Below are 26,313 nucleotides of genomic sequence, written 5' to 3' on the forward strand. Positions count from 1 at the left end.
GTTTTTTGGAAAAATGTATTACAAATAAAAAAACATACCTTTATTTACATAAGTATTCAGCCCCTTTGCTATGAGACTTGAAATGAAGCTCAAGTTTATCCTGTTTCCATTGATCATCCATGAGATGTTTCCCCAACTTGATTAGAGTCCACCTGGGGTAAATTCAATTGATTGGACATGATTTGGAAAGGCACACAGGAATTGGCACACACAACTCTAAGGAATTGTCCTTAGAGCTCAGAGACAGCATTGTGTCCAGGCAGAGGTCTGAGGAAGGGTACTAAAAAAGTTATGCAGCATTGAAGGTCCCCAAGAACACAGTGGCCGCCATCATTCTTAAATGGAAGAAGTTTGGAACCACCAAGAGCTGGCTGCCCGGCCAAATTGAGCAGGTAGGTGACCAAGAACCCGGTGGTTACTCTGACAGTTCCTCTGTGGAGATGGGAGAACCTTCCAGAAGAACAACCGTCTCTGCAGCACTCCACCAGTCAGGCTTTTATGGTACAGTGGCAAGATGGATGCCACTCCTCAGTAAAAGGCTCTGACCATGAGAAACAAGATTCTCTGGTCTGATGAAACCAAGATTGAACTCTTTGGCCTGAATGCCAAGTGTCACGTCTGGAGGAAACATGGCACCATCCCTACAGTGAAGCATGGTGGAGGCCTCCAAACTGGGGCAGAGGTTCACCTTCCAACAGGAATACGACCCTAAGCACACAGCCCAGACAACACAGGAGTGGCTTCGGGACAAGTCTCTGAATGTCCTTGAATGGCCCAGCTAGAACCTGGACTTGAACCCCGGGTAGCCTAGTGGTTAGAGTGTTGGACTAGTAACCGAAAGTTTGCAAGTTCAAATCCCAGAGCTGACAAGGTACAAATCTGTCGTTCCGCTCCTGAACAGGCAGTTAACCCACTGTTCCTAGGCCGTCATTGAAAATAAGAATTTGTTCTTAACTTAAGGTAAAACATTTCTGGAGAGACCTGAAAATAGCTGTGCAGCATTGCTCCCCATCCAACCTGACAGAGTTTGAGAGGATCTGCAGATAATGGGAGAAACTCCCCAAATACAAGTGTGCCAAGCTTGTAGTGTTATACCCAAGAAAACTGAAGGCTGTAATCGCTGCCAAAGTTAAATAAATCCTTTTATTTTTGCCCATATTTACAGTATCCAAGAATGTGACATTAAAAGTGTTTCATTCGAATCAAACAAAGAAAATGAATTGTCAAATCAATGTTGATATTTTCTAGACCACTGAACCCATTTGGACACTATTTGGAGTTTGTGGATTGATCAATGTTACAAATATTTAAATTAAATGATCTTCCGGAAATGATGAGGGGAATATGTAGATTTGATTCGATGTTTGATTGTAATTTTTCATAAAACTGGGTCAATATAGATGTCAGCATTGTTTCGTGTTAAACACTAAAGAAATGAGGCCCGAAATCAGATTGTGTAGATTTCAGGGCGTGTAAAACTCGTACTATGCATGTTTTGTGAGTTTTATTATGACATGGTCGTGAAGCCCGTTGGAAACTATACTTACTGAAATAGTTTTTTTCGGTTCTGATGCACAGTGTCAACTACAGCAATCTCGCAGAGCCAGACTGCTTTTTAGGTTCTGATGCACAGTGTCAATCAACTACAGCAATCTCGCAGAGCCAGACTAGTGTCTCTTCATTTTTTTTAACCAGTCTTATTTACAATGACGACCAAGAAGAGCCGCCTTAAAATGTAAAGGTAATTTCAGATTGAGCCGACGCTGCTTTTACCGTGAATGCAGTCCACGAAGGCGGGATCATTGCCTTTACATTTCAATCGAGCTATAACCTGAATTGAATCCAGCCCTCTGTGTCAACTGACTAGCGCTGTATGTATGAAATTGGAATCTGAAGCCTTTTGCGGGGGAGTGTGTATGACATTCCCTTTAACTGGGCTATACCGCATAACAGATGAATACCCTGTCCTGTGCTACCACTTCTGAAGAAGAGCAAGACTAGGGTCGCGTTCCAGACATCACACACCAGACACCTGTAAAGTAGTCACGCGACACACATTTACCAATTATTTAATGTTACGTCATCTACGTTGCAGTCTACATTGCAGTCATATATTGATTCAGTTAGTAGCATGTAAAGCACAACAAAAGTATTTGGGAGATTTAGTGTGCGACTGCAATGTAGAACGCGACCTGTAGCGCATACCATTGGCTTTGGCAACTGTTCTGCTTGGCATGTTAAAATATTTCGTGTGTCTTCATCTGAACTTTTCTGCCCCACAACCTCATAACAGATTACAATTTATAATGTGTGTCTACGGGTGATTGACAAATAACTTTAACATTCCCTGAATTTCTACTGGGCCATACTAAAATTAAAGTATCTGTCTAGTGAAAATCTCACTTTTAATAGTGTATATTATGTTAACTCATCCTCATAATGTCGTTGACTCGTCCTATACTTGTATTTGTGGCCAAAGCATAAATTGGAGAGAAAAAGGGTTCAAACTATTTTTTTAAAACGTGTATGTCAAACTGGGCACGGTTTCCCAAAAGCATTTTAAGGCTACGTTCATTGTTAGAGGTCTACTCGCATGAATATTTTTAATGGCTGGTATACTGCCCACACATTATGTCGTTGGGGTACGCCCACACCATTCCAACACATAAAGGCTGCTTTTGAACATACTTAATTCAAACATTTTTGGAAGGAAAACAATTTCATGCATATTGTAATTAATTATAGGTCATATTTAACAGAAATCTGGAAACACTGGACAGTTACTTTAAAGACAGTGTTTTCAGGAAGCAAGTAATCTCTTACCACAGCCACTGTATCTCTGACACTGGGGGTGGTGGAGACCAGCAAGACTATAGTATATGTAACACATACTGGATGAGGAACACATGATGATCACGTAAGCAATTCTCTACTGCTGGGGTTATCTGAAATGTACCCTGTCTGTTTCTGAAGCAGCAGGTTAATTAAAGGACACGTAGACAGGGGGTAGAGATGACCCAGCACACTGTCTGTGGCCCGTGTCTTTTGATTGCCACATTCATGCAGGTGGGGTTGTCTATCCCGGTCCCAGATCTGTTTGTGTGTCTTGCCAACTCCTAGGCTACGGCCATTGTCGTCACTTTGACATGCATAAGCCTGGTCCCGATGTCACTTTTGACTTAATGGTGACTTACAGTTTCTATGTTATCATGGTTTTCTCATATCATCTGTGCTGGGTGTACCAAAACATAACAGACATGCAGTCTACTAGCAGTATCCTGATGTGGGTAGAGTCGCATTTGTTATTTATTTTTGAACACAGGGACCCTTCAAGGTCTCTGGTCTCAGAGATGAATGTATTATAATTTATTAGTTTTAAATGTTCACATTTTAATCCCTCAAGCATGTTTAAATGTAGCCTACATTCTATCATATGTTCTGTTACTGTGCCCTCTAGGAGGTGACAGTCACTGTGATGTATATTTAGTTCAGTCATGAGGTGTGTGTGTGTGGATGTGTTTAACTATACTTGTGGGGACCAGAATAGTAAACAAACAAAAATTGACCAACTGGAGACATTTTTCAGTCCTCGCAAGGTCAAATGTTATTTATAGAGGGTAAAAGTTAGGGTTATAGGAGCCAGGGTTAGGAATAGGTTAGGTGTGAGGGAAAGTAGGATTTTGAATGGGACTGAATTGTGTGGTCAGTTAAACAAGGCTGTGTGTGTGTGCGTGTTTGAGAGAGATTCGGGGGCAGGGCTATGGGGCAGTGTCCTTATAAAGCCAGTGACCTTACCATTCTCTCTTGAGAAACAGGGTAGCAGCCATAGCAGCCAATCTATCCTTTTCCTTTCCTTCCTTAGTGCCACCACCTAGTTGGTGTGGAGCCCTGTGGACACCATGTCACATACAAGCATGGATCCAACCAAGATGGGCATCGGCCGGTCTATAGCCGTGCTGACGTCTGGTGGTGATGCCCAAGGTAAGAAGTGTGTGTGACGTCAGAGAGGCAGTGTGTGTGTGTGTGCCTGTAACTGTTTTGTGTGCCTGTAACTGTGTGTGGAGGTTTTTGTGTGTGTCCTGCAATAGTCTGGGTTTGACTGTGAGGACCTCCAGCTCTGTAGGTGAAATCAAATCATCACAGTTTATATTAACTCAACACCCCGAGTTGAATTATTGAGTTAGGGCTGGAGTTATCTCTGAAGAACATCCAAAGCAAGCTAAAAGCAGCCAAAGAAGATTTGGGCAACTGAGCGATCAGTTATGCCAGTTAGATTCTGGAATTATGTGTCTTCATGATCACTTAGTCCCAGAGGCCAGGTGTCAGGAGTTGATGAATGTCTTTAGCTTTTAGGTTTATCTTTACTGTGGTTGGCAGGGCAGTGAGGACAACGTGATGAGTACAGCGTGATAGCTTTCCTGAACCCTTAGAGCCACGGGACTTTTTAGGCTGACACCCGATACAGATAACTTAACTTCCCAACTTGACCAGGATCTCAAATTGGCAATATCTACACAAACATTGTTGACCTGCATCTTTCCCTAGCAGAGTACACTTCTTATCTTCAAGTTGCATAACTTATGCTTCAAATTTGTGTACTACTCCATGATTGTTGAGAGACAAATAAAAGTAGAGTAAAATGAGACTGTAGTTTACTGGCAAAGTCATATAACTACATTTCAGTAGTGCTGACTGTGTTTATACTTTAAATTCACATAATACCTTAGCTGGCCCACCAGTAAATACCATTACATTATATTTATTTGGACAGATCTCTACTAAGTTGTTGCAAGAGACATTGCCAGTGCGGCTAGGTATAGGGTGTAGTGGCTATTAAACATTATTATTATGACTGATGTTTGTCTAGCTGTTTCATCATTGTAAATAAGAATTTGTTCTTTAACTGACTTGCCTAGTTAAATAAAGGTTAAATAAAAAATAAAAAATGAAAACCATTGCTAGATATATGATTCCAAATGTGTCCCATAACCTTTTCTCTAAGCCACTTATCTCCCGCCTATTCCCCGTCTGTCTCCCCCTCTAATTTGGTGTTAATTTTAGACCCTCTGACCTTTTTTTGTGGAACGTCACGGTATGAAGGATATGGCCACGCTCTTCTCTCAGCTGCTCTACTGTAACAAGAGACAGTCCCGTACCATGCTTGTCTACCAACCAACCAATCACAACACGCACCCACACATCTTGGCCTTTAGTGTTCTGAACATGGAGAGAAGATAGAGTACAGTCTCCAGATCTGTTTACAGACATGACACCTCTCTATTCCAATTCTGAAAATAAGTTTATGAGCCATTTTGGAAGTGTCAGGCGGATGTTGTAGCCAAAATACTCTTGAGCACAAAACACAAATGTCAAGGGACTTGATACCCATATGTCAATGCTTGGTACACATTAAATATGTGTATAAAGCATCGATATGTGGGTATCAAGCCACTTAGGTGCTATAAAAGTCATATTAATGTGTTTGATGATGACGATGCTGAAATCCAAATGTAAACTTCTTCATGTTAGCATTTGTTAAACGGGTTGTTTTACGCCATAACTACTGTACTGCCACTGTGAGATGTGGCCATGTGTATGTCACAGTTTGGCTTTGACAAGCAGCTCGTTATTGTGCATTGCACTTTATAACTTGTTATAAGCATGTATAAGCCTTCAGTCAATCCTGTAAACCCATGTTTGTCTGTCTATCTGTGACTATCAGGTATGAACGCGGCCGTGAGGGCCACAGTCAGAGTTGGTATCTACACCGGAGCCAAGGTCTACTTTGTTCATGAGGTAAAGTCATACAGTAGAATCACAGTTCTGTTATCCAAGTTTATTCACTCGATAATGTGTTGCCTATATCATTGCTGATCACCCATAGAGGCCTCTTACTATCCATTTGATCCTGATTACCATTGTGATTTATCTGACTGAAGTTTTAAGAAATACCCCCCCAAATGGATTCTATCACAACCCACATTAAGTGAGAAGTTGTGTGGCTGTAGTAGCATGGTGTTGTCTCCCATTTCAGATGATAATGGAGTTTGTATTTGTGTTGATGATGTGTGCAGGGTTACCAGGGTCTGGTGGATGGAGGAGACAACATCAAACTGGCCACCTGGGAGAGTGTGTCCATGATGCTGCAACTGGTGAGTCCTGTTATCACACACTCACAAGCACTGATGCCAATACAGTACACAACTGTCATAAGCTGTCATTGTTTAGAGAGGGTATTACAGTAAATGAATGACAAGAAACCAAGAGTACTGGTTTATTTTAATATTAGAGACCGATACAAACACACAACCAAATGTGTTCATAGATGGATAGACAATGCCTACTGTAACTAAGGGAGAGCAGGGGTTGGCTCCAGTAATACAAGCTGACCTCCACGTACACAGGGTGTTTAAGTTGAGTTTGGATGTGGCCAGACACCATGGAAAGATCCCAGCAGGGTGTGATTACAGAGCTGCCTCTCTTTCATGATGGCCTGACATATTCTCAGTGCTCAAACCGACCTAGAGTTGAGCTGCAGACAAGATGCAAGATTCACATGCATCACTAAAGATCACGTTTAGAAAAGTTTAAAAACACTGTTGTTTTGGCCATCTGGGTCTTCAATGATTTTTAACAGGCTCCACCAAATTGCAGTCCACAACTTTGTCCATTATTTCTTCTAATTCTATGAGTCTCTCTCTACCAGGGTGGCACAGTCATCGGCAGTGCCCGCTGCATGGACTTCAGAGCCAGGGAGGGCCGCATGAAGGCTGCCCTGAACCTGGTCAAGCTGGGCATCACCAACCTGTGTGTGATTGGGGGTGACGGTAGCTTGACTGGAGCTAACCAGTTCAGGAAGGAGTGGGCCACTCTGCTGGTCGACCTGGTCAAAGCCGGTAAGACTGAGCCCCCAAACCCCGGGAACCATAGGAAAGCCCTAAGAACTTTGAGTGTATTCCAGACATGGGTTCAAATAGTATTTGTTTTCTTCCAAAATTCTTTGAGTGTTTCATTGAGTCTGCCTGGAGGGCCAAATTGGCAAGTTTGCACTTTTTAGGCTATTCCATTGGTTCCATGGTGCCAGGAAAACTCAATCAAGCACAATGAAAGTATTTGAAAGAAAACATGGAGTTGAAGTCGGAAGTTTACATACACTTTGGTTGGAGTCATTAAAACTCGTTTTTCAACCACTCGGTTAGGACATCTACTTTGTGCATGACACAAGTAATTTTTACAGCAATTGTTTACAGACAGATTATTTAACTTATAATTCACTGTATCACAATTCCAGTGGGTCAAAAGTTTACATACACTAAGTTGACTGTGCTTTTAAACAGTTTGGAAAATTCCAGAAAATTATGTCATGGCTTTAGAAGCTTCTGTTAGGCTAATTGATATAATTTGAGTCAATTGAAGGTGTACCTGTGGATGTATTTCAAGGCCTACCTTCAAACTCATCTTTGCTTGACATCATGGGAAAATCAAAAGAAATCAGCCAAGACCTCAGAAAATAAATTGTAGACCTCCACAAGTCTGGTTCATCCTTGGGAGCAATTTCCAAACACCTGAAGGTACCACGTTCATATGTACAAACAATAGTACACAAGTATGAACACCATGGGACCACGCAGCCGTCATACCGCTGAGGAAGGAGACGCATTCTGTCTCCTAGAGATGAACGTACTTTGGTGTGAAAAGTTCAAATCAATCCCAGAACAACAGCAAAAGACCTTGTGAAGATGCTGGAGGAAACAGGTACAAAAGTATCTATATCCACAGTAAAACCAGTCCTATATTGCCATAACCTGAAAGGCCGCTCAGCAAGGAAGAAGCCACTGCTCTAAAACCGCCATAAAAAATCCAGACTACGGTTTGCAACTGCACATGGGGACAAAGATCATACTTTTTGGAGAAATGTCCTCTGGTCTGATGAAACAAAAAATAGAACTGTTTGGCCATAATGACCATTGTTATGTTTGGAGGAAAAAGGGGGAGGCTTGCAAGCCAAAAAACACCATCCCAACCGTGAGGCACGGGGGTGGCAGCATCATGTTGTGGTGGTGCTTTGCTGCAGGAGGGACTGGTGCACTTCACAAAATAGATGGCATCATGAGGTAGGAAAATTATGTGGATATATTGAAGCAACATCTCAAGACATCAGTCAAGCATACTTCCAAAGTTGTGGCAAAATGGCTTAAGGACAACAAAGTCAAGGTATTGGAGTGGCCATCACAAAGCTCTGACCTCAAACCTGTATAAAATGTGTGGGCAGAACTGAAAAAGCATTTGCGAGCAAGGAGGCCTACAAACCTGACTCAGTTACACCAGCTCTGTCAGGAGGAATGGGCCAAAATTCACCCAACTTATTGTGAGAAGCTTGTGGAAGGCTACCCAAAATGTTTGACCCAAGTTAAACAATTTAAAGGCAATGCTACCAAATACTAATTGAGTGCATGTAAATTTCTGACCCACTGGGATGAAAGACATAAAAGCTGAAATAAATAATTCTCTCTACTATTATTCTGACATTTCACATTCTCAAAATAAAGTGGTGATCCTAACTGACCTTAGACAGGGATTTTTTACTTGGATTAAATGTCAGGAATTGTGAAAAACTGAGTTTAAATATATTTGGTGTGGTGTAGGTAAACGTAGGTAAACTTCTGACTTCAACTGTATACTATTTAAGCCCAGGTCTGGTTACATTGGTGAAACGGCTGCTGTGTTTGACTGACAGTGTATGACTGACTACTTTGTTACCATGCTTGCTCTCCAGGTAAAATTACAGATGACGAGGCCCGGAAATCGTGCCACCTGAACATCGTAGGCATGGTGGGTTCTATCGACAATGACTTCTGTGGGACAGACATGACCATCGGGACTGACTCTGCTCTGCACCGCATCATAGAGGTGGTGGATGCCATCACCACTACCGCACAGAGGTGAGGAGAGGTCATCACTGTCACGCAAATTTGCAACTGTGCGCACACAACACAAGCAGACACACACACAGTTGATGGGCTTAATTACTGTAAGTAACAACTTCGACACACTCCATAAACAGCAGCCTGACACACAGGCATGCACAATCTAGTGCTGAGCGATGAGTGCTTTTTAAAGGTTGGTTCGGGTTCAGTTGGATTATTTAAAAAATACTCATGGTTTTCGATTTCCGTTGCCATCATTTTTTCAAACACTAAATGCATTATGAAATAATGACAAAATTATTTTAGAGCTTTTTCAATTGCTAAAACATAGGAAATATTCCATTGTCTCTGTCAGGTCCATTCGGTATAAATCAATAGAAAAAGAGGAAATTAACTATGAAATAATGAAATATTTCAGTTGTGTATATTACTTTTTTTATTTGATGACTTAATTTTTTGTATTCCTTATAGTCATCATCTCATCTCTGCTAAGGCAGTAGCAGCGAGCCAGCCAGACATCCATCTAACGTTATCTCTGTACTGTTAGTCATCATCTCATCTCTGCTAAGGCAGTAGCAGCGAGCCAGTCAGACATCCATCTAACGTTATCTCTGTACTGTTAGTCATCATCTCATCTCTGCTAAGGCAGTAGCAGCGAGCCAGCCAGACATCCATCTAACGTTATCTCTGTACTGTTAGTCATCATCTCATCTCTGCTAAGGCAGTAGCAGCCAGCCAGCCAGACATCCATCTAACGTTATCTCTGTACTGTTAGTCATCATCTCATCTCTGCTAAGGCAGTAGCAGCCAGCCAGCCAGACATCCATCTAACGTTATCTCTGTACTGTTAGTCATCATCTCATCTCTGCTAAGGCAGTAGCAGCCAGCCAGCCAGACATCCATCTAACGTTATCTCTGTACTGTTAGTCATCATCTCATCTCTGCTAAGGCAGTAGCAGCGAGCCAGTCAGACATCCATCTAACGTTATCTCTGTACTGTTAGTCATCATCTCATCTCTGCTAAGGCAGTAGCAGCCAGCCAGCCATACATCCATCTAACGTTATCTCTGTACTGTTAGTCATCCTATTTATGCTGCAGAGCTGTCTGACTAAATCGTTTGACCTGTTATTCAAAGTAGATAAGCCAAGGCATACTTTCACGAACTGCCTCTATCCCTCTCATTGTTCTGTTGTGTACATTCCTCTCTCATGCGGTCTGTGTGTATCTAACCTAATTTAGCAGGCATAAGAGTGTATCCATCTCTGTTCCAGCCGGAAAGAACAGGGGCAATGGATTATGGTCATGGTAGTTAATTACCATGTTTCTGCACTGAACTAGGTTGAATATTTGCTTAATGAAAACTACAACTCCTTTCAGCCCAGCATCTCACATAGTCCTTGACTTGATTTCTTTCGTGAATGATTTGATTTCTCTCTAGAGCAAATGACACCGTTGGGCTCACAAAAAACCCCAGAACTAAACGGAATTCAAATACTTGAACTTACACTACAGGTCAAAAGTTTTAGAACAACTACTAGGGTTTTTCTTTATTTTCTAAATTGTAGAATAATAGTGAAGACATCAAAACTATGAAATAACACAGTAAACCAAAAAAGTGTTAAACAAAGCATATTTTATATTTGATGTTCTTCAAATAGCCACCCTTTGCCTTGATGACAGCTTTGCACACTCTTGGCATTCTATCAACCAGCTTCACCTGTCTTGAAGGAGCTCCCACATATGCTGAGCACTTAATGGCTGCTTTTCCTTCACTCTGCGGTCCAACTCATCCCAAACCATCTCAATTTGTTTGAGGTCTGGTGATTGTGGAGACCAGGTCATCTGATGCAGCACTCCATCCCTCTCCTTCTTGGTATAATAGCCCTTACACAGCCTGGAGGTGTGTGTTGGGTCATTGTCCTGTTGAAAAACAAATCATAGTCCCACTAAGCGCAAATCAGATGGGATGGCATATCGCTGCAGAATGCAGTGGTAGCCATGCTGGTTAAGTGTGCCTTGAATTCTAAATAAATGACAAATGTCCATTGCTCGTGTTTATTGGCCCAAGCAAGTCTCTTCTTCTTATTGGTGTCCTTTAGTAGTGGTTTCTTTGCAGGAATTTGACCATGAAGGCCTGTTTCACACAGTCACCTCTGAACAGTTGATGTGGAGATGTGTGTCTGTTACTTGAACTCTGTGAAACATTTATTTGGGCTGCAATTTCTGAGGCTTGCAACTGTAATGAACTTACTCTCTGCAGCAGAGCTAACTCTGGGTCTTCCATTCCTGTGGCGGTCCTCTTGAGAGACAGTTTCATCATAGCTCTTGATGGTTTATGCGACTGCAATTGAAAAACGTTCAAAGTTCTTGAAGTTTTCCGTATTGACTGACCTTCATGTCTTAAAGTTATGATGGACTGTCATTTGTTTTTGCTTATTTGAGCTGCTCTTGCCATAATATGGACTTGGTCTTTTATCACATAGGGCTATCTTCTGTATAAGCCCCCTACCTTGTAACAACACAACTGATTGGCTCAAACGCATTAAGGAAAGAAATTCCACAAATTAACTTTTAACCAGGCACATCTGTTAATTGAAATGCATTCCAGGTGACTACCTCATGAAGCTGGTTGAGAGAATGCCAAGTGTGTAAAGCTGTCATCAAGGAAAAGGGTGGCTATTTGAAGAATCTCAAATATAAAATATATTTTAATTTGTTTAACACTTTTTTAATTACTACATGATTCAATATGTATTATTTCTTAGTTTTGATGTCTTCACTATTATTCTATAATGTAGAAAATAGTAAAAAATAAAGAAAAACCTTTTGAATGAGTAGGTGTTCAAAAACTTTTATTTTTATGTCTTTGTTTTATAACAAAAAAATAAATACATGTTGGTTAATCACCCAGCACTATGTCGCTCACACACCCTGTTTCAGTTTTCTCCTCTGAACCTGGTTTATAACAAAGATGGTTATTCTGTTGTTCCCCTCAGTCACCAGAGGACCTTCATCCTGGAGGTGATGGGTAGACACTGTGGCTACCTGGCCCTGGTGACTGCTCTGGCCTGTGGTGCTGACTGGGTGTTCATCCCAGAGATGCCCCCAGATGAGGGATGGGAGGGGCATCTGTGCAGAAGACTGGCTGATGTAGGTTTACATGCACAGACAGACTGACTTCTGACCTGAAAGATTCCTTTATCCATATTGAATTACTTTTTAAACACACCACATTACAACAGAATTCTTAATCCCACTCATCGGTTTCCATCGTTGGTACCTAATCACCAGGCTGACATCTTGTGTCTTTGGTCTCTGACAGCAACGAGCCAGAGGATCTCGTCTGAATGTGATTATTGTGGCTGAGGGAGCTATGGACAGAGCTGGAAACCCCATTAGCTCTGAAGACATCAAGAAGGCAAGCTCTCCCTCATATTACTGTATCTCGCAGTTGAAATGAGTTTGTTTGCTTGTTGTTTTGGGACCTCTTTTAGCGTTGCTCCATCCACCAACCGGCTCACTCTCTGGGGACGAGGTTACTTCAAATCAAAGTTAATTGGTCACATACACAGATTTTCAGGTGTTTTTAACAGCTGCAGAGAAATGCTTATGTTACTAGCTCCAAAAGTGCAGTAGAATGTCTCGCAAATACAATACAATTCCCACAAAAAAGTATTTAGTCAGCCACCAATTGTGCAAGTTCTCCCACTTAAAAAGATGAGAGAGGCCTGTAATTTTCATCATAGGTACACTTCAACTATGACAGACAAAATGAGATTAAAAATCCAGAAAATCACATTGTAGGATTTTTAATGAATGAATTTGCAAATTATGGTGGAAAATAAGTATTTGGTCAATAACAAAAGTTTATCTCAATACTTTGTTATATACCCTTTGTTGGCAATGACAGAGGTCAAACGTTTTCTGTAAGTCTTTACAAGGTTTTCACACACTGTTGCTGGTATTTTGGCCCATTCCTCCATGCAGATCTCCTCTAGAGCAGTGATGTTTTGGGGCTGTTGCTGGGCACCATGGACTTTCAACTCCCTCCAAAGATTTTCTATGGGGTTGAGACCTGGAGACTGGCTAGGCCACTCCAGGACCTTGAAATGCTTCTTACGAAGCCACTCCTTCGCTGCCCAGGCGGTGTGTTTGGGATCATTGTCATGCTGAAAGACCCAGCCACGTTTCATCTTCAATGCCCTTGCTGATTTTCACTCAAAATCTCACGATACATGGCCCCATTCATTCATTCTTTCCTTTATACGGATCAGTCGTCCTGGTCCCTTTGCAGAAAAACAGCCCCAAAGCATGATGTTTCCATCCCCATGCTTCACAGTAGGTATGGTGTTCTTTGGATGCAACTCAGCATTCTTTGTCCTCCAAACACAACGAGTTGAGTTTTTACCAAAAAGTTATATTTTGGTTTCATCTGACCATATGACATTCTCCCAATCTTCTTCTGGATCATCCAAATGCTCTCTAGCAGACTTCAGACGGGCCTGGACATGTACTGGCTTAAGCAGGGGGACACGTCTGGCACTGCAGGATTTGAGTCCCTGGCGGCGTGGTGTGTTACTGATGGTAGGCTTTGTTACTTTGGCCCCAGCTCTCTGCAGGTCGTTCACTAGGTCCCCCCGTGTGGTTCTGGGATTTTTGCTCACCGTTCTTGTGATCATTTTGACCCCACGGGGTGAGATCTTGCGTGGAGCCCCAGATCAAGGGAGATTATCAGTGGTCTTGTATGTCTTCCATTTCCTAATAATTGCTCCCACAGTTGATTTCTTCAAACCAAGCTGCTTACCTATTGCAGATTCAGTCTTCCCAGCCTGGTGCAGGTCTACAATTTTGTTTCTGGTGTCCTTTGACAGCTCTTTGGTCTTGGCCATAGTGGAGTTTGGAGTGTGACTGTTTGACGTTGTGGACAGGTGTCTTTTATACTGATAACAAGTTCAAACAGGTGCCATTAATACAGGTAACGAGTGGAGGACAGAGGAGCCTCTTAAAGAAGAAATTACAGGTCTGTGAGAGCCAGAAATCGTGCTTGTTTGTAGGTGACCAAATACTTATTTTCCACCATAATTTGCAAATTAATGAATTAAAAATCCTACAATGTGATTTTCTGGATTTTTTTTCCTCATTTTGTCTGTCATAGTTGAAATGTACCTATGGTGAAAATTACAGGCCTCATCTTTTTAAGTGGGAGAACTTGAACAATTGGTGGCTGACTAAATACTTTTTTGCCCCACTGTAACAACAATCCACAGAGATATATTAGAGTGAGCATGTGTGAGAATCCAGAATATAAATACGTGATGTGTATAGACAGTATATAATTTGGAAAAGGAAATGGTACTTACAGTAATAGTATTATGATGAGAACAGTTGCTGCTGCTCCAGTTTCAACTGTTCTGCCTGCGGCTATGGAACCCTGACCAGTTCACCGGACGTGCTACCTGTCCCAGACCTGCTGTTCTCAACTCTCTAGAGACAGAAGGAGCGGTAGAGATACTCTGAATGATCGGCTATGAAAAGCCAACTGACATTTACTCCTGAGGTGCTGACCTGTTGCACCCTCAACAATTATTTGACCCTGCTGGTCATCTATGAACATTTGAACATCTTGGCCATGTTCTATTATAATCTCCACCCGGCACAGCCAGAAGAAGACTGGCCACCATTCATAGCCTGGTTCCTCTCTAGGTTTCTTCTTAGGTTCTGGCCTTTCTAGGGAGTTTTTCCTAACCACCGTGCTTCTACACCTGCATTGCTTGCTGTTTGGGGTTTTAGGCTGTGTTTCTGTACAGCACTTTGAGATATCAGTTGATGTAAGAAGGGCTTTATAAATACATTTGATTTGATTTGCCTTTGGAAAGTATTCAGACCCCTTCACTTTTTCCACATTTTGTTACGTTACAAAATCTTCACTCTAACAAAGTAATTGCAATCTTGCTACTAGAAAGCCAGAACTATAACTATAACTTGATTCACTACAGGGTGTGAAAGTGTCATAAAACTGTCCAAGCCCCCCCGTCTCTCTGTCGTTCATTTGCCAAGCTGATCTGAGGCCTTGGATCCTCGACCAGGAGAGTCATGACACTCCAGAAATGTTCGATCAGGTTCAAGTCTGGGCTCTGGCTGGGCCACTCAAAGACTCATTCAAAGACTCTCTGTAGTTTGCTCCGTTCATCTTTCCCTCGATCCTGACTAGTCTCCCAGTCCCTGCCACTGAAAAACATCCCCACGGCATAAAGCTGCCACCACCATGCTTCACCGTAGGGATGGTGCCAGGTTTCTTCCAGATGTGACGCTTGGCATTCAGGCCAAAGAGTTCAATCTTGGTTTCATTAAACCAGAGAATCTTGTTTCTCATGGTCTGAGAGTCCTTTAGGTGCATTTTTGGCAAACTCCAAGCAGGCTGTCATGTGCCTTTTACTGAGGAGTGGCTTCCGTCTGTCCACTGTACCATAAAGGTACAACTGGTGGAGTGCTGCAGAGATGGTTGTCCTTCTGGAAGGTTCTCCCATCTCCACAGAGGAACTCTGGAGCTCTGACATAGTGACCGAGTTCTTGGTTACCTCCCTGACCAATGCTCTTCTCCCTCGATTGCTCAGTTTGGCCAGGCGACCAGTCTTGGGGATTCCAAACCTCTTCCATTTAAGAATGATGGAGGCCACTGTGTTCTTGGGACCTTTCAATGCTGCAGAAATGTTTTGGTACCCTTCCTCAGATCTGTGCCACGACACAATCCTGTCTCGGAGCTCTACAGGCAATTCATTTGACCTCGTGGCTTGGTTTTTGCTCTGACATGTTCTGTCAACTATGGGACCTTTTTATAAACAGGTGTGCCTTTCCAAATCATGTCCAATCAACTGAATTTACCACACGTGGACTCCAATCAAGTAGAAACATCTCAAGGATGATCAATGGAAACTGGATGCACCTGAGCTAAATTTCAAGTCTCATAGCAAAGGGTCTGAATACTCATCTAAATAAGGTATTTCTGTTTTTTATTTTTAATACATTTAGCTAAAATGTCAAATCTGTTTTCATCTTTGGGGAGTGTTGTGTGTAGATTGATTAGGATTTTTATTGTATTGCATCCATTTTAGAGTAAGGCTGTAACGTAACAAAATGTGGAAAAAGTTAAGGGGTTTGAATACTTTCCGAATGCACTGTACATACACAGTGAGTAAACAACAGTATATAAACTGAATATGAGGTGACCAGCGTTCACTGACTCTATACATGAGGCATTAGTCTCACGGTGCGGGGCTGAGTGTCTGGCAGGTAGCCAGTTAGTTATGGCTGTTCAACAGTCTGATGGCCTGGTATAGAAGCATTTTCTTGGTCTCTCGTCCCGGCTCTGATGCACCTGTACCGTCTCTGTCTGCTAGGTGGTAGCAGAGTGAACATACCGTGGCTTGAGTGGCTGAGGTCCTTAATGATCTTCTTGGGCAGGCAGCGTGCCCCCGGTGATGTATTTGGCTGACCGCACCACCCTCTAGAGAGCCATGTGGTTGAAGGTGGTGCAGTTGCCGTAACAGGGCGGTGTTGCAGCCCGACAGAATGCTGTCAATGGTGCATCTGTCAAAGTTTGTGAAGGGCTAGGTGTTTGACTGTTAAAACGTTTGATTGAAATTGGGAGCCTTAACGTTAAGAAACATTCCTAACCGTAAAACAATATTTTTTATTACAATTTTTACATAGATGCAGAAAATAAACAGCGTAGTGGGTCAATTTCTGCAACAACTAAAAGTGTTCAGGTCCTCAGTGATGTGCACGCCAAGGAACTTGAAGCTTTTGACCCTCTCCACTGCTCCCTGTCGATGTGGATGGCTTTTCCTGGTACCACTCCGCCAGGGCTCTAACCTCCTCCCCTGTAGGCGGTCTCACTGTTGTTGGTAATCAGGCCTACCACTAATGTCGTCAGCAAATTTGATGATTGAGTTAGAGTCGTGCAAAGCCATGCAGTCATGGGTGAACAGGGAGTATAGGAGGGGTCTGAGCACAAACCTCTGTTGGGCCCCTGTGTTGAGGATCAGCGTGACATAGGTGTTGTTGCCTAACCTCACCACCTGGGGTCGGTACGTCAGGAAGTCTAGGACCCTGTTGCACAGGGCGGAGTTCAGACCCAGGGCCCTGAGCATAGTGATGAGCTTGGAGGGCACTATGGTGTTCAAAGCAGCGCTGTAGTCGATGAACAGCATTCTCACATAGGTATCCCTTTTGTCCAGGTGGGATAGGGCAGTGTGCTATGCAACGGCGATAGCGTCGTCAGCGGATCTGTTGGGGCGGTATGCAAATTGTAGTGGGTCTAGGGTGTTGGGTAAGGTGGAGGTGATATGATCCTTGACTAGCCTTTTAAAGCACTTCATGATGACAGAAGTGAGTGCTACGGGGCGATAGTTATTTAGTTCAATTACCCTAGCTTGCTTGGGTACAGAAACAATGGTGGATATCTTGAAGCAAGTGGGGACAAAAGCCTGGGATAGGGAGAGGTTGAATATGTCCGTAAACACTCCAGCATCAAGAAGGCAACACACAAAAAGATGGCTTTGAAAACAACTGGAAGACACACAAGATGCTAGCCCACAACAACCCTCCAGATACCAAGGGGGGACAACGGCTACACAATTAACACAATTCACAATTAACATATTACTTAAAAGACTATAAAACTGACAGAACAATGTGTCAGCATATTTTAGCCCACAATAGGGCCGATTTCCCAAATAATACCTCAGAGTTAAAGTGCTATGATTCTACTGCATTGTCATGGTTGAATATGGTTAAACTGACAGTTGTTAACAGCTCTTTGTGTGTGCTTCTTACATTTGTAGCTGGTGGAGAAGAATTTGGGCTTTGACACCCGTACCACTGTCCTTGGACACGTGCAGAGAGGCGGCACTCCCTCAGCCTTCGACAGAATCCTGGTAGGTCTCTCTCTCTCTGTCTCTGTGCGTATGAGCATGTCTAAATGTGTGATGTGTGTGTGTTCTCCCTCCTCCCCATGGCAGCAGGATGGGTGTGGAGGTGGTCCTGGCTCTGTTGGTGTGTCTTTGTGTGTATCTAGCTACGGTGTGTCGTGATTGTGTTTGACCGTGATGTGTGTGTCTAACCCTGGTGTGTGTTCTCCCCTAGGGCAGCAGGATGGGTGTGGAGGCTGTGATGGCCCTGTTGGAGGCCACTCCAGAGACCCCGGCCTGTGTGGTCAGTCTGTCCGGTAACCAGGCCGTCAGGCTGCCCCTCATGGAGTGTGTCCAAGTGGTCAGTATCAGTCACTAAGCCACTAAGCCATGGACTGAGATGGCAGATGATTCAACTTCTATGTAAATTTGCATTCATGACCCCCCCCCCCCCTTTCCCCAGACTAAGGATGTGACTACTGCCATGGCTGAGAAGAGATGGGAGGATGCTATCAAGCTCAGAGGAAAGTAAGAACACTAGCCTACTTTTACCACTCTTACAATGGCTTCACTATTGCTGAAACTACTCGCTCGGATGTCACATATGAACTTTATCACAGTCTACTAACACATCACTGTTTTGTTGGCCGTGTCCAGGAGCTTTGAAAATAACTGGAACACATACAAGATGCTGGCCCACATCAACCCTCCAGATACCAAGGTGGGGAACAACAGCTACATAATGAACTGTAAAGGAACTGTTTGACTTTGTCTTAGCTAGCTAGGTCTTTTTATTTTGTCTAAATTTGCACTAAGAATGGCATAATCAAGTTACTGGTGTAACATTAGTTAAATTAGTTACGACTTTAGCACTGACAGAAATGTGTCACCATTCTCTTCTTGTCACCTCTCCTCTCTACCTCTCCTCTCCTCCTCTTCAGAGCAACATTAACGTGGCTATAGTAAACATTGGTGCTCCATGTGCTGGTATGAATGCTGCTGTGCGTTCTGCAGTGAGGATCGGCATCATTCAGGGACACAACATGTTGGCCGTTCATGACGGGTTCGAGGGTCTCGCTCAAGGAAAGGTATGTACACCCTAAGCACTACACATTGCGTACTAGGCAGAGCCCATTCCTCTCAGCCAAAACTCCTCTTTTTATCAGGGCCCATATTCATAAAGCTTCTCAGAGTAGGAGTGCTGATCTAGGATCAGGTCCCTTTTGTCCATGCAACATCTAAAAGGCTCAACTGATCCTAGATCAACACTCTTGGATGCTTTGTGTGTACAGATCCAGGTCATCTCTAATCTAAATATAGAATAAGTGTGGCCTGGTACCAGAAGAGGCTGGTAGGAGGAGCTATAGGAGGACAGTATCAAACATATGGAAACCACATGTTTGACTCCGTTCCATGTATTCCATTCTAGTCATTACAATGAGCCCGTCCTCCTATATCTCCTCCCAGCAGCCTCCTCTGCCTGGTACAGTAACTCTTGTCCAGTGAATCTGGAAAACTCACTCCCTTGACCCCTTGACTTTGTTGTCTTCCACAGATTGAGCCTATCACCTGGACTGGAGTGTCAGGCTGGACTGGAAAGGGGGGCTCTGAGTTGGGCACCAAGAGGTACTACTCAGAATGATTATTAGGATGCAGGATGAATACAGTGCAATAGTTTTTGTTGTCAGCAGGAGTGGAACTGAGGGGCACACAAAACTCATTTTGACATGTAAAATCATTTTTGGGGCAGTGATACGGTAAATCGCTGATATTTCACACTACTAACTAAATCGTCCTTTATTTGAAGAGTCCTTCCTTCTGAGTACATTGAGGAAATCAGCTTGACTATCGCTAAGTTCAATATCCACTCTCTGGTGATTATTGGAGGGTTCGAGGTAAGAGTCAGAAGATTATCTCATCACATGCATGTCTTCTTTAATGTGTGTCTGTCTTACAATCACAAGTCAATGTTCTAAAAGTAGGTAAGTCATCATGGATAAGAGAATTTGATAAATGAGTCAAATGTAAATGTAATGTCTATGTGGGATCTCACATGTAACTACAAAAGACACACAAGCCCAGTACCTCAGTAGTGTAACCCCTGCTGCTCTTCTCCCTCTTCTCGCATCTCCTTCCCTCCCCTTTTTCCTCTCCTCTCTCCTCCTGTCCCCTCTCCCAGGCGTATATGGGTGGTCTGGAGCTGGTGCAGGGCAGAGATAAGTATGAAGAGCTGTGCATTCCCATGGTGGTCATCCCCGCCACTGTCTCCAACAACGTCCCCGGCTCAGACTTCAGCATCGGAGCTGACACAGCCCTCAACACCATCACCTCGGTCAGTACCGTAATACATCAACACCATCGCCTCGGTCGGTACCGTAATACATCAACACCATCGCCTCGGTCGGTACCGTAATACATCAACACCATCGCCTCGGTCGGTACCGTAATACATCATCACCGCGATCAGAAATGTAACATATCAACACCATAACCATGGCCAGTACCGTAATACATGAACACACCATCACCATAAGTAACACCAACACCTGGGTCATGTTCAGTAGGGTGAAAACGTTTTAAACTGGAACAGGGAGGTGCTGCTGCACCTGAAATTGTCCCATAAAAACAAAGATGTTAATGGCCCAGCTCAATAACAGTTAGGGCACATGGTCTACTCTAAACCATAACCTCCATATTCTGAATGTGAGCATTGAGTAGTTGGAAATCCCGCTCATCAACTCCTGCGCTCCATTTCAAATAGGCTACATGTCATATTAACCGCATATAAACAGTCTAAATAAGTCAGGAGCCAGACAGGGAGCCTAAGAAGGAACGAAAATGAATTATTTAGGCTATAGTATTTCAATTATTTCAAGGCTAGCCTACAAAGAAAGACATTGTGAAGCATTTGCGAGTGCAACTGTAGGCTTGAATGAATTTTTAGAAACACAAGTTTGGCCAGTCTGTGACTTCAGGCACATGCGATGGTGCCTGGAGAGTATCCTCTCAACACTTGCAGAGCCACTGGGGATGATAAACACCCTCTTGGCCACTCTTGCCAGACTAGGCAGAGATGCAGAGTTAATTATTTATTTTCTATAAGTAGGCCTAAAAGTTTTTAGGCAAAATAACCAGATCAAAATGGAAAGCTCATTGAACGTGGGAATATGCCAGGCCTATTGGGACAAAATCTATTATGGCCTATTGTATAGAAAATAGAACAAAAATGAACGAAACGTTTAAGAGATCTGATTTTTCGTTGAGAAATACTTTGCTACAATGACCACCTCTATCGGCCTCGTTCCTTTCTTTTAGCATGTGCACGTAGTAAGTACACCATTATGTTTTCAGTACACATGTCTTTTCAGATTCCACTATGATTCTTTAGTTGTGGACTCTACATCACCACACTCCCTCTCTTGCTCTTGGTCCTCATCTTTGTAAGTCACCTTGATTTAGCACCTGTGTTTTATCAGTTTCTTTATGAAAATATTTAGCGAACTCCATGACAGTAGATAAAGCAAGGGGCTATAGCAGCACACAAGTAGACTACTAATTAATGCTGGCACGGGCATACCCTGAGCTCGTGAAGTGAGCGCTACTTGGAGCGAAATTGGAGCGGGTGAGAAGGCTCCACGCTCCAGTGACAAATTGGGAACGCTCTACTCCTCGCTCCGCTCAGCTCAAATACTCTGATGAGGAAACCCTCTTAACCCGTCTCCTCTCTATTCCCTGTCCCCTCAGACCTGTGACAGGATCAAGCAGTCAGCAGCAGGCACCAAGCGTCGCGTGTTCATCATTGAGACCGCAGGAGGGTACTGTGGTTACCTGGCTACCATGGCAGGTCTGGCTGCTGGGGCTGATGCTGCATACATCTATGAGGACAAATTTGGTATTAGAGACCTGGAGGTGAGCTGAACACTTTCTTGCAGCCTCTCTCTCTCTCTCTCCCTCTCTCTCTTTGTCTCTATCATGACATGGATAGCTTTAGACACATACATAGTCTACACCAGTCTGTCAGCTTGTGAAAATCTTTGGGCCAGTTTCCCGGACACAGATTAAGCTTAGTCATGAACACTATTCCTGGAGAGGCGCTGTCCGTGGAGAATCTTCATTGAACATACTTTCTAGTCCAGGACTAGGCTTAAGTTTCTCCTCTACATAAAAGTATACATGGTACAAACTGGCCTCTATATAGTTTACATGGTACAAAGGTGTGCTGACCGACGGGCTCTGGTTTACAGATGAACGTAGAGCATCTCGTGCAGAAGATGAAGACAGATGTGAAGAGAGGTTTGATTCTCAGGTGGGGTTCATTCAAGTTCATTCAAACTCCTTCATTAATTTCATTTATCTACCATGCTTGTACCTTTCCCAAAATCCAAAACTGCCATGCCACTTCAACAGTGTATATACACATCACATTCATGTTTAGATCTCATCTGTACACCTTTTGATTATTCCTCTGTGTGTCAGGAATGAGAACTGCAATGCCAACTACACCACAGACTTTATCTTTGCCCTCTACTCTGAGGAGGGCAAGGGCATCTTTGACTGCCGCAAGAACGTTCTGGGACACATGCAACAGGTCTGTTAACAGTGACAATGCCGCATCCCCAAATGGCACCCTATTAGAAGTAGTAGAAGAGTGTCCCTAATATTATTGCTTTTCCAGAACATACAGCACGTCGACTTCAGATGCAGTAATACAACCTTCCCTCTCCCCAGGGCGGCACCCCAACACCTTTCGACCGGAACTTTGGCACCAAAATGGGTTCCAAGGCTGTTTTGTGGATAACAGAGAAACTCAAGGAGGTCTATAGACACGGTAAGACAGACAGGCTGTGGGATGTCTCCAATTAGCCCATGTGTCTTAGTGGCAATTGTAATGTACACATACGTAGAAGATAGGATGTAAAAAATAAATGTTTCCATTGATAGTACATTTTGTGTCCGTTGTATCCCTTGGTTTAATCTCGGAAACCCAGAACTAAAATCTTGCATAATTGCGTCAGATGCTTGATTAAGTTCTGGGGGCAGACGTCTTAGACAATATACTAGAATGAGGAGCTGAAGCACGATGGTAGCTCCACCCCCCTCTCGCTGCATATTTCGGGCAAGTCTATGGGCCAAATGTCCCCTCTTCCAAAATTCGAAAGCCCGTGAAATCGTAATTTGTCCAAATGATCAGTGATGTAGAAAATCTGACAGACAGATGCTACGATACCATCCTCTGTTACATGCGTTTGTCCACGTGAGATAACCCCTGCTTATACCTCACAAATTCATATACTTGTTTTTAAATCTCTGTCTCTGTGACAGTTAATCTTCTTCTCCTGTTCTCCAGGTCGTATCTTCGCTAACACCCCAGACTCTGCCTGTGTGCTGGGCATGAAGAAGAGAGCACTGACCTTCCAGCCTCTTGCTGAGCTGAAGGAACAGACAGACTTTGTGTAAGATCCTTTAAATCATACATATTTTCAAAAATAAAATCTATGACGCTTAACTTGAAAGTGGCAGTTGCTGATTATTCTATAATAATATAATATTTGACACTTTTATCCTAAATGACTTAGTCATGTGTGCATCCATTTTACATATGGGTGGTGCTGGGAATTGAACCCACTACTGTGTCATTACAAGCGCCATACCGTACCAACTGAGCTACAAAGGACCACTTTTTATATTGGCCTTGTCCAGAAATGAACCCTTGCACCTGTTATCACCACATGGCTAACCAATCCTCTCAGATCTCCACAAGTGTCTAGAGGTAAGGGCTAGTGGTTGTTCCTTGGACAGGGCCAAAATATCCCTAACATTCCTATTAAGGCTTCTCTACCCCCCTCTGCTGTCCTGTCCAGGCACCGCATCCCCAAAACATCGTGGTGGCTGAAACTGAGGCCAATCATGAAGATCCTTGCTAAATACAACATCAGCCTGGACACATCTGAGCATGCCCACATGGAGCATGTTATCAAGAAGAGGGTGTCGATGCCAGCGCCACTGATGAAGAAGGCATGTCCTCCCACGAAACACGAGGAGGAAGAGTAATTGTTCTATGTTACATGTATGTCAGTGGAGGGCTGGTGGGAGGAGCTATAGGAGGATGGGCTCATTGTAATGGCTGGAATGGAATAAATGGAACAATATCAAACACAAATATATGGAAACCACATGTTTGACTCCATTCCCTTTTTTCCATTCCAGCCACTACAATGAGGAATCCTCCTATAGCTCCTCCCACCAGCCGCCTCTGATGTATGTCTATATCAGGGTTCTCCAACAGGCCAATTGGAGCAGCCCACCAAATAGTTATGAAAAATACATGCACTTCCCAAATTGTTTAAAGTCAGTCTTGTGGGTTCATTTCATCACTGTTTTGATTGTGACTGCCCCATTGCGCTCTTTTTGCGACAAGTGTGGGGGGACTCCTCTTGCTAAATCAATGTCAGATTGGATATCCAAATATTTTGGATATTTGGTAACAATTAGACTGGTAAAATGTTAGTTAAATTGAGGTGAGTGCTCGTGATAATCTTTATTCTAGTTTGCTCATATTCGCTGATTAGAACATTTTGCAAGCATGTTATGTAGCCTAACACGTGTATTTTGCTCTTCACTCGGTAGTAGCCTGTGATACACCCGACCTAATGCCTGTGACTTGACTGATAAATCAATATGGTTTTGTTTCACTGAATTTATGTCTGTATATTGCTTAATTGCTCTCTGGCTGGGAGGTGGTGGTTCATTTATTTGTTTGCTCATCCATCACTGATCAGAAACATTTAGCAAGCAATAGCCTAAATAATGTATTATTTTTGCTCGACCCACCTCGTAGTAGCCTTGTATAATCAATCCATCAAGCTGTGAGCGCACGTTATGTCTTAATTTAGCCTAATAAAATATAATCAATAATTCATGCCATTAGACAGCAAACGAGTCATTAATGCCTTTAAATACAATCAAGCGTTTTATTATTATGTAGGACTAAAAGACTGGGCCAATCGCGGTTGGATTCGGGCTGAGAATGAGAACTCTGCAGATTGTCAAGTATATCACACACACACACACACCAAGCTCCCGGCTACTATCAAATCCACATTTACATTACCCCTAGTTAGTCACAACTGGCAGAAAACCCAAACGTAACAAAATCTGTCAATACATTTCCCGCAATATTGCCCCTGTATGTCTGTGTGGTGTGCGCGTTTGCCTGTTTGCCTATCATTCACTTCGTATACCAGTTAGCGGAAATAACAATTGTCTTCTCGGTAGACAGACTTAACCCCAAACCTAATAATTTTGATGTCAACTGAAAACCAGGTTTACCTGGCAGAATTATATCATGATTATTTGTATCAATTGGGTGGGCGTTTGTTTTGCAAACTGGTATGACATATGCAGTTGCAAAAACATTGCTAAACCAGCACGTTCCTATCTCGCAAAATGTGCATTTAAAGTGGAATACCACACTCAAATCAGAATTGTTTTTTTTCCAGGCCGAAAGATTGTATTCTGGTGTGATTTAAGCATTGCCATTGATTCAGAACATACAATTGCATTGTTTCTCTATGAATAATTGTAATTCTGAGTTAAATAAAAATAAATCCCAAACCACAAAAAATAAAACAGAGAACAGAATTCGGGAAAATACAAGGAGTGCATGTTTCAAAGCTAGGAAAGCAATTGTGAGTAGCTCACATGATTTAACAGTAGCTCTCATGCTAGAAAATGTTGGAGACCCCTGGCATATGGAGAAGGAAGAGGTGCATGAAAGGGAAGAGTAATTTTTTTAATGTTACATGAATGTCTGTTTTGCATGTATGTTTCTGTTTTAATGAATCATCTGACTCATAAACTAAACAAGAGCTACATTCTTTCTTACTGTTGTCTTCTTTTTGGACTTGCATATCCTCTTCTTTTTGATCTTCTCAAACATTTTTCCTTGCACTTTTTTATTTCTCAATCAGTGAACCCTGTGTGTGCTGCCCTGATCTGGAAACCCGTTTTACTGCTTCAATAATTAAACACGTTACGATTTTGGCTCTTCTGATTTATTTTGTGCATGATTTACAGCTCACTAATTTGTCATGTATTTCCTCTAAAATACAAATAAATGCATTGTCAAGACGTAAAAATCATAACCAAATCTTAAAAAATAAAATAAAAGGTTAAATCCTTATTGCTTAAGTGAAGTACAGTTGCAGTCACCTCGCGAAAGTGGTAACTCTTTCGGGCATTCGTAAGCTAAGTGTTGTGAAAAATGTAATGTTATGCATTGGAAAGACACCCAAAGTTGCTAATGTTCTCACTTCTCGCGCAAACTTGACCTCCCTCCAATACACAGACAAAACGTCTGGACTTTCTTCATGACCCCTGACTACTGTCACATTGGTATCTTCCATAGGCCTACATTCATAACCATCACCTTTCCTACGATGTTGACTCAGTGCTCAAGACTAATACTGGGATCCCC

General features: G+C 42.8%; 1 protein-coding gene across 1 annotated transcript; it reads left to right on the top strand.

Moving 5' to 3' along the window:
* The first annotated feature begins 3,795 nt into the window (after nt 1–3,795).
* LOC112221653 (ATP-dependent 6-phosphofructokinase, muscle type) lies at nt 3,796–25,880 on the top strand. Its single transcript, XM_024383857.2, has 21 exons — nt 3,796–3,981; nt 5,723–5,796; nt 6,075–6,152; nt 6,707–6,896; nt 8,777–8,942; nt 11,925–12,078; nt 12,251–12,346; nt 17,772–17,864; nt 18,073–18,198; nt 18,301–18,365; nt 18,495–18,558; nt 18,779–18,925; nt 19,393–19,463; nt 19,645–19,732; nt 20,017–20,169; nt 21,582–21,746; nt 22,082–22,143; nt 22,314–22,425; nt 22,566–22,665; nt 23,185–23,290; nt 23,699–25,880. The coding sequence occupies exons 1-21, from the start codon at nt 3,900–3,902 to the stop codon at nt 23,886–23,888; spliced, it is 2,382 nt and encodes a 793-aa protein (XP_024239625.2). The 5' UTR covers nt 3,796–3,899; the 3' UTR covers nt 23,889–25,880.
* The last annotated feature ends 433 nt before the right edge of the window (nt 25,881–26,313 follow it).

The sequence above is a fragment of the Oncorhynchus tshawytscha genome, linkage group LG22, assembly GCF_018296145.1.
Source record: "Oncorhynchus tshawytscha isolate Ot180627B linkage group LG22, Otsh_v2.0, whole genome shotgun sequence".
NCBI lineage: Eukaryota > Metazoa > Chordata > Actinopteri > Salmoniformes > Salmonidae > Oncorhynchus > Oncorhynchus tshawytscha.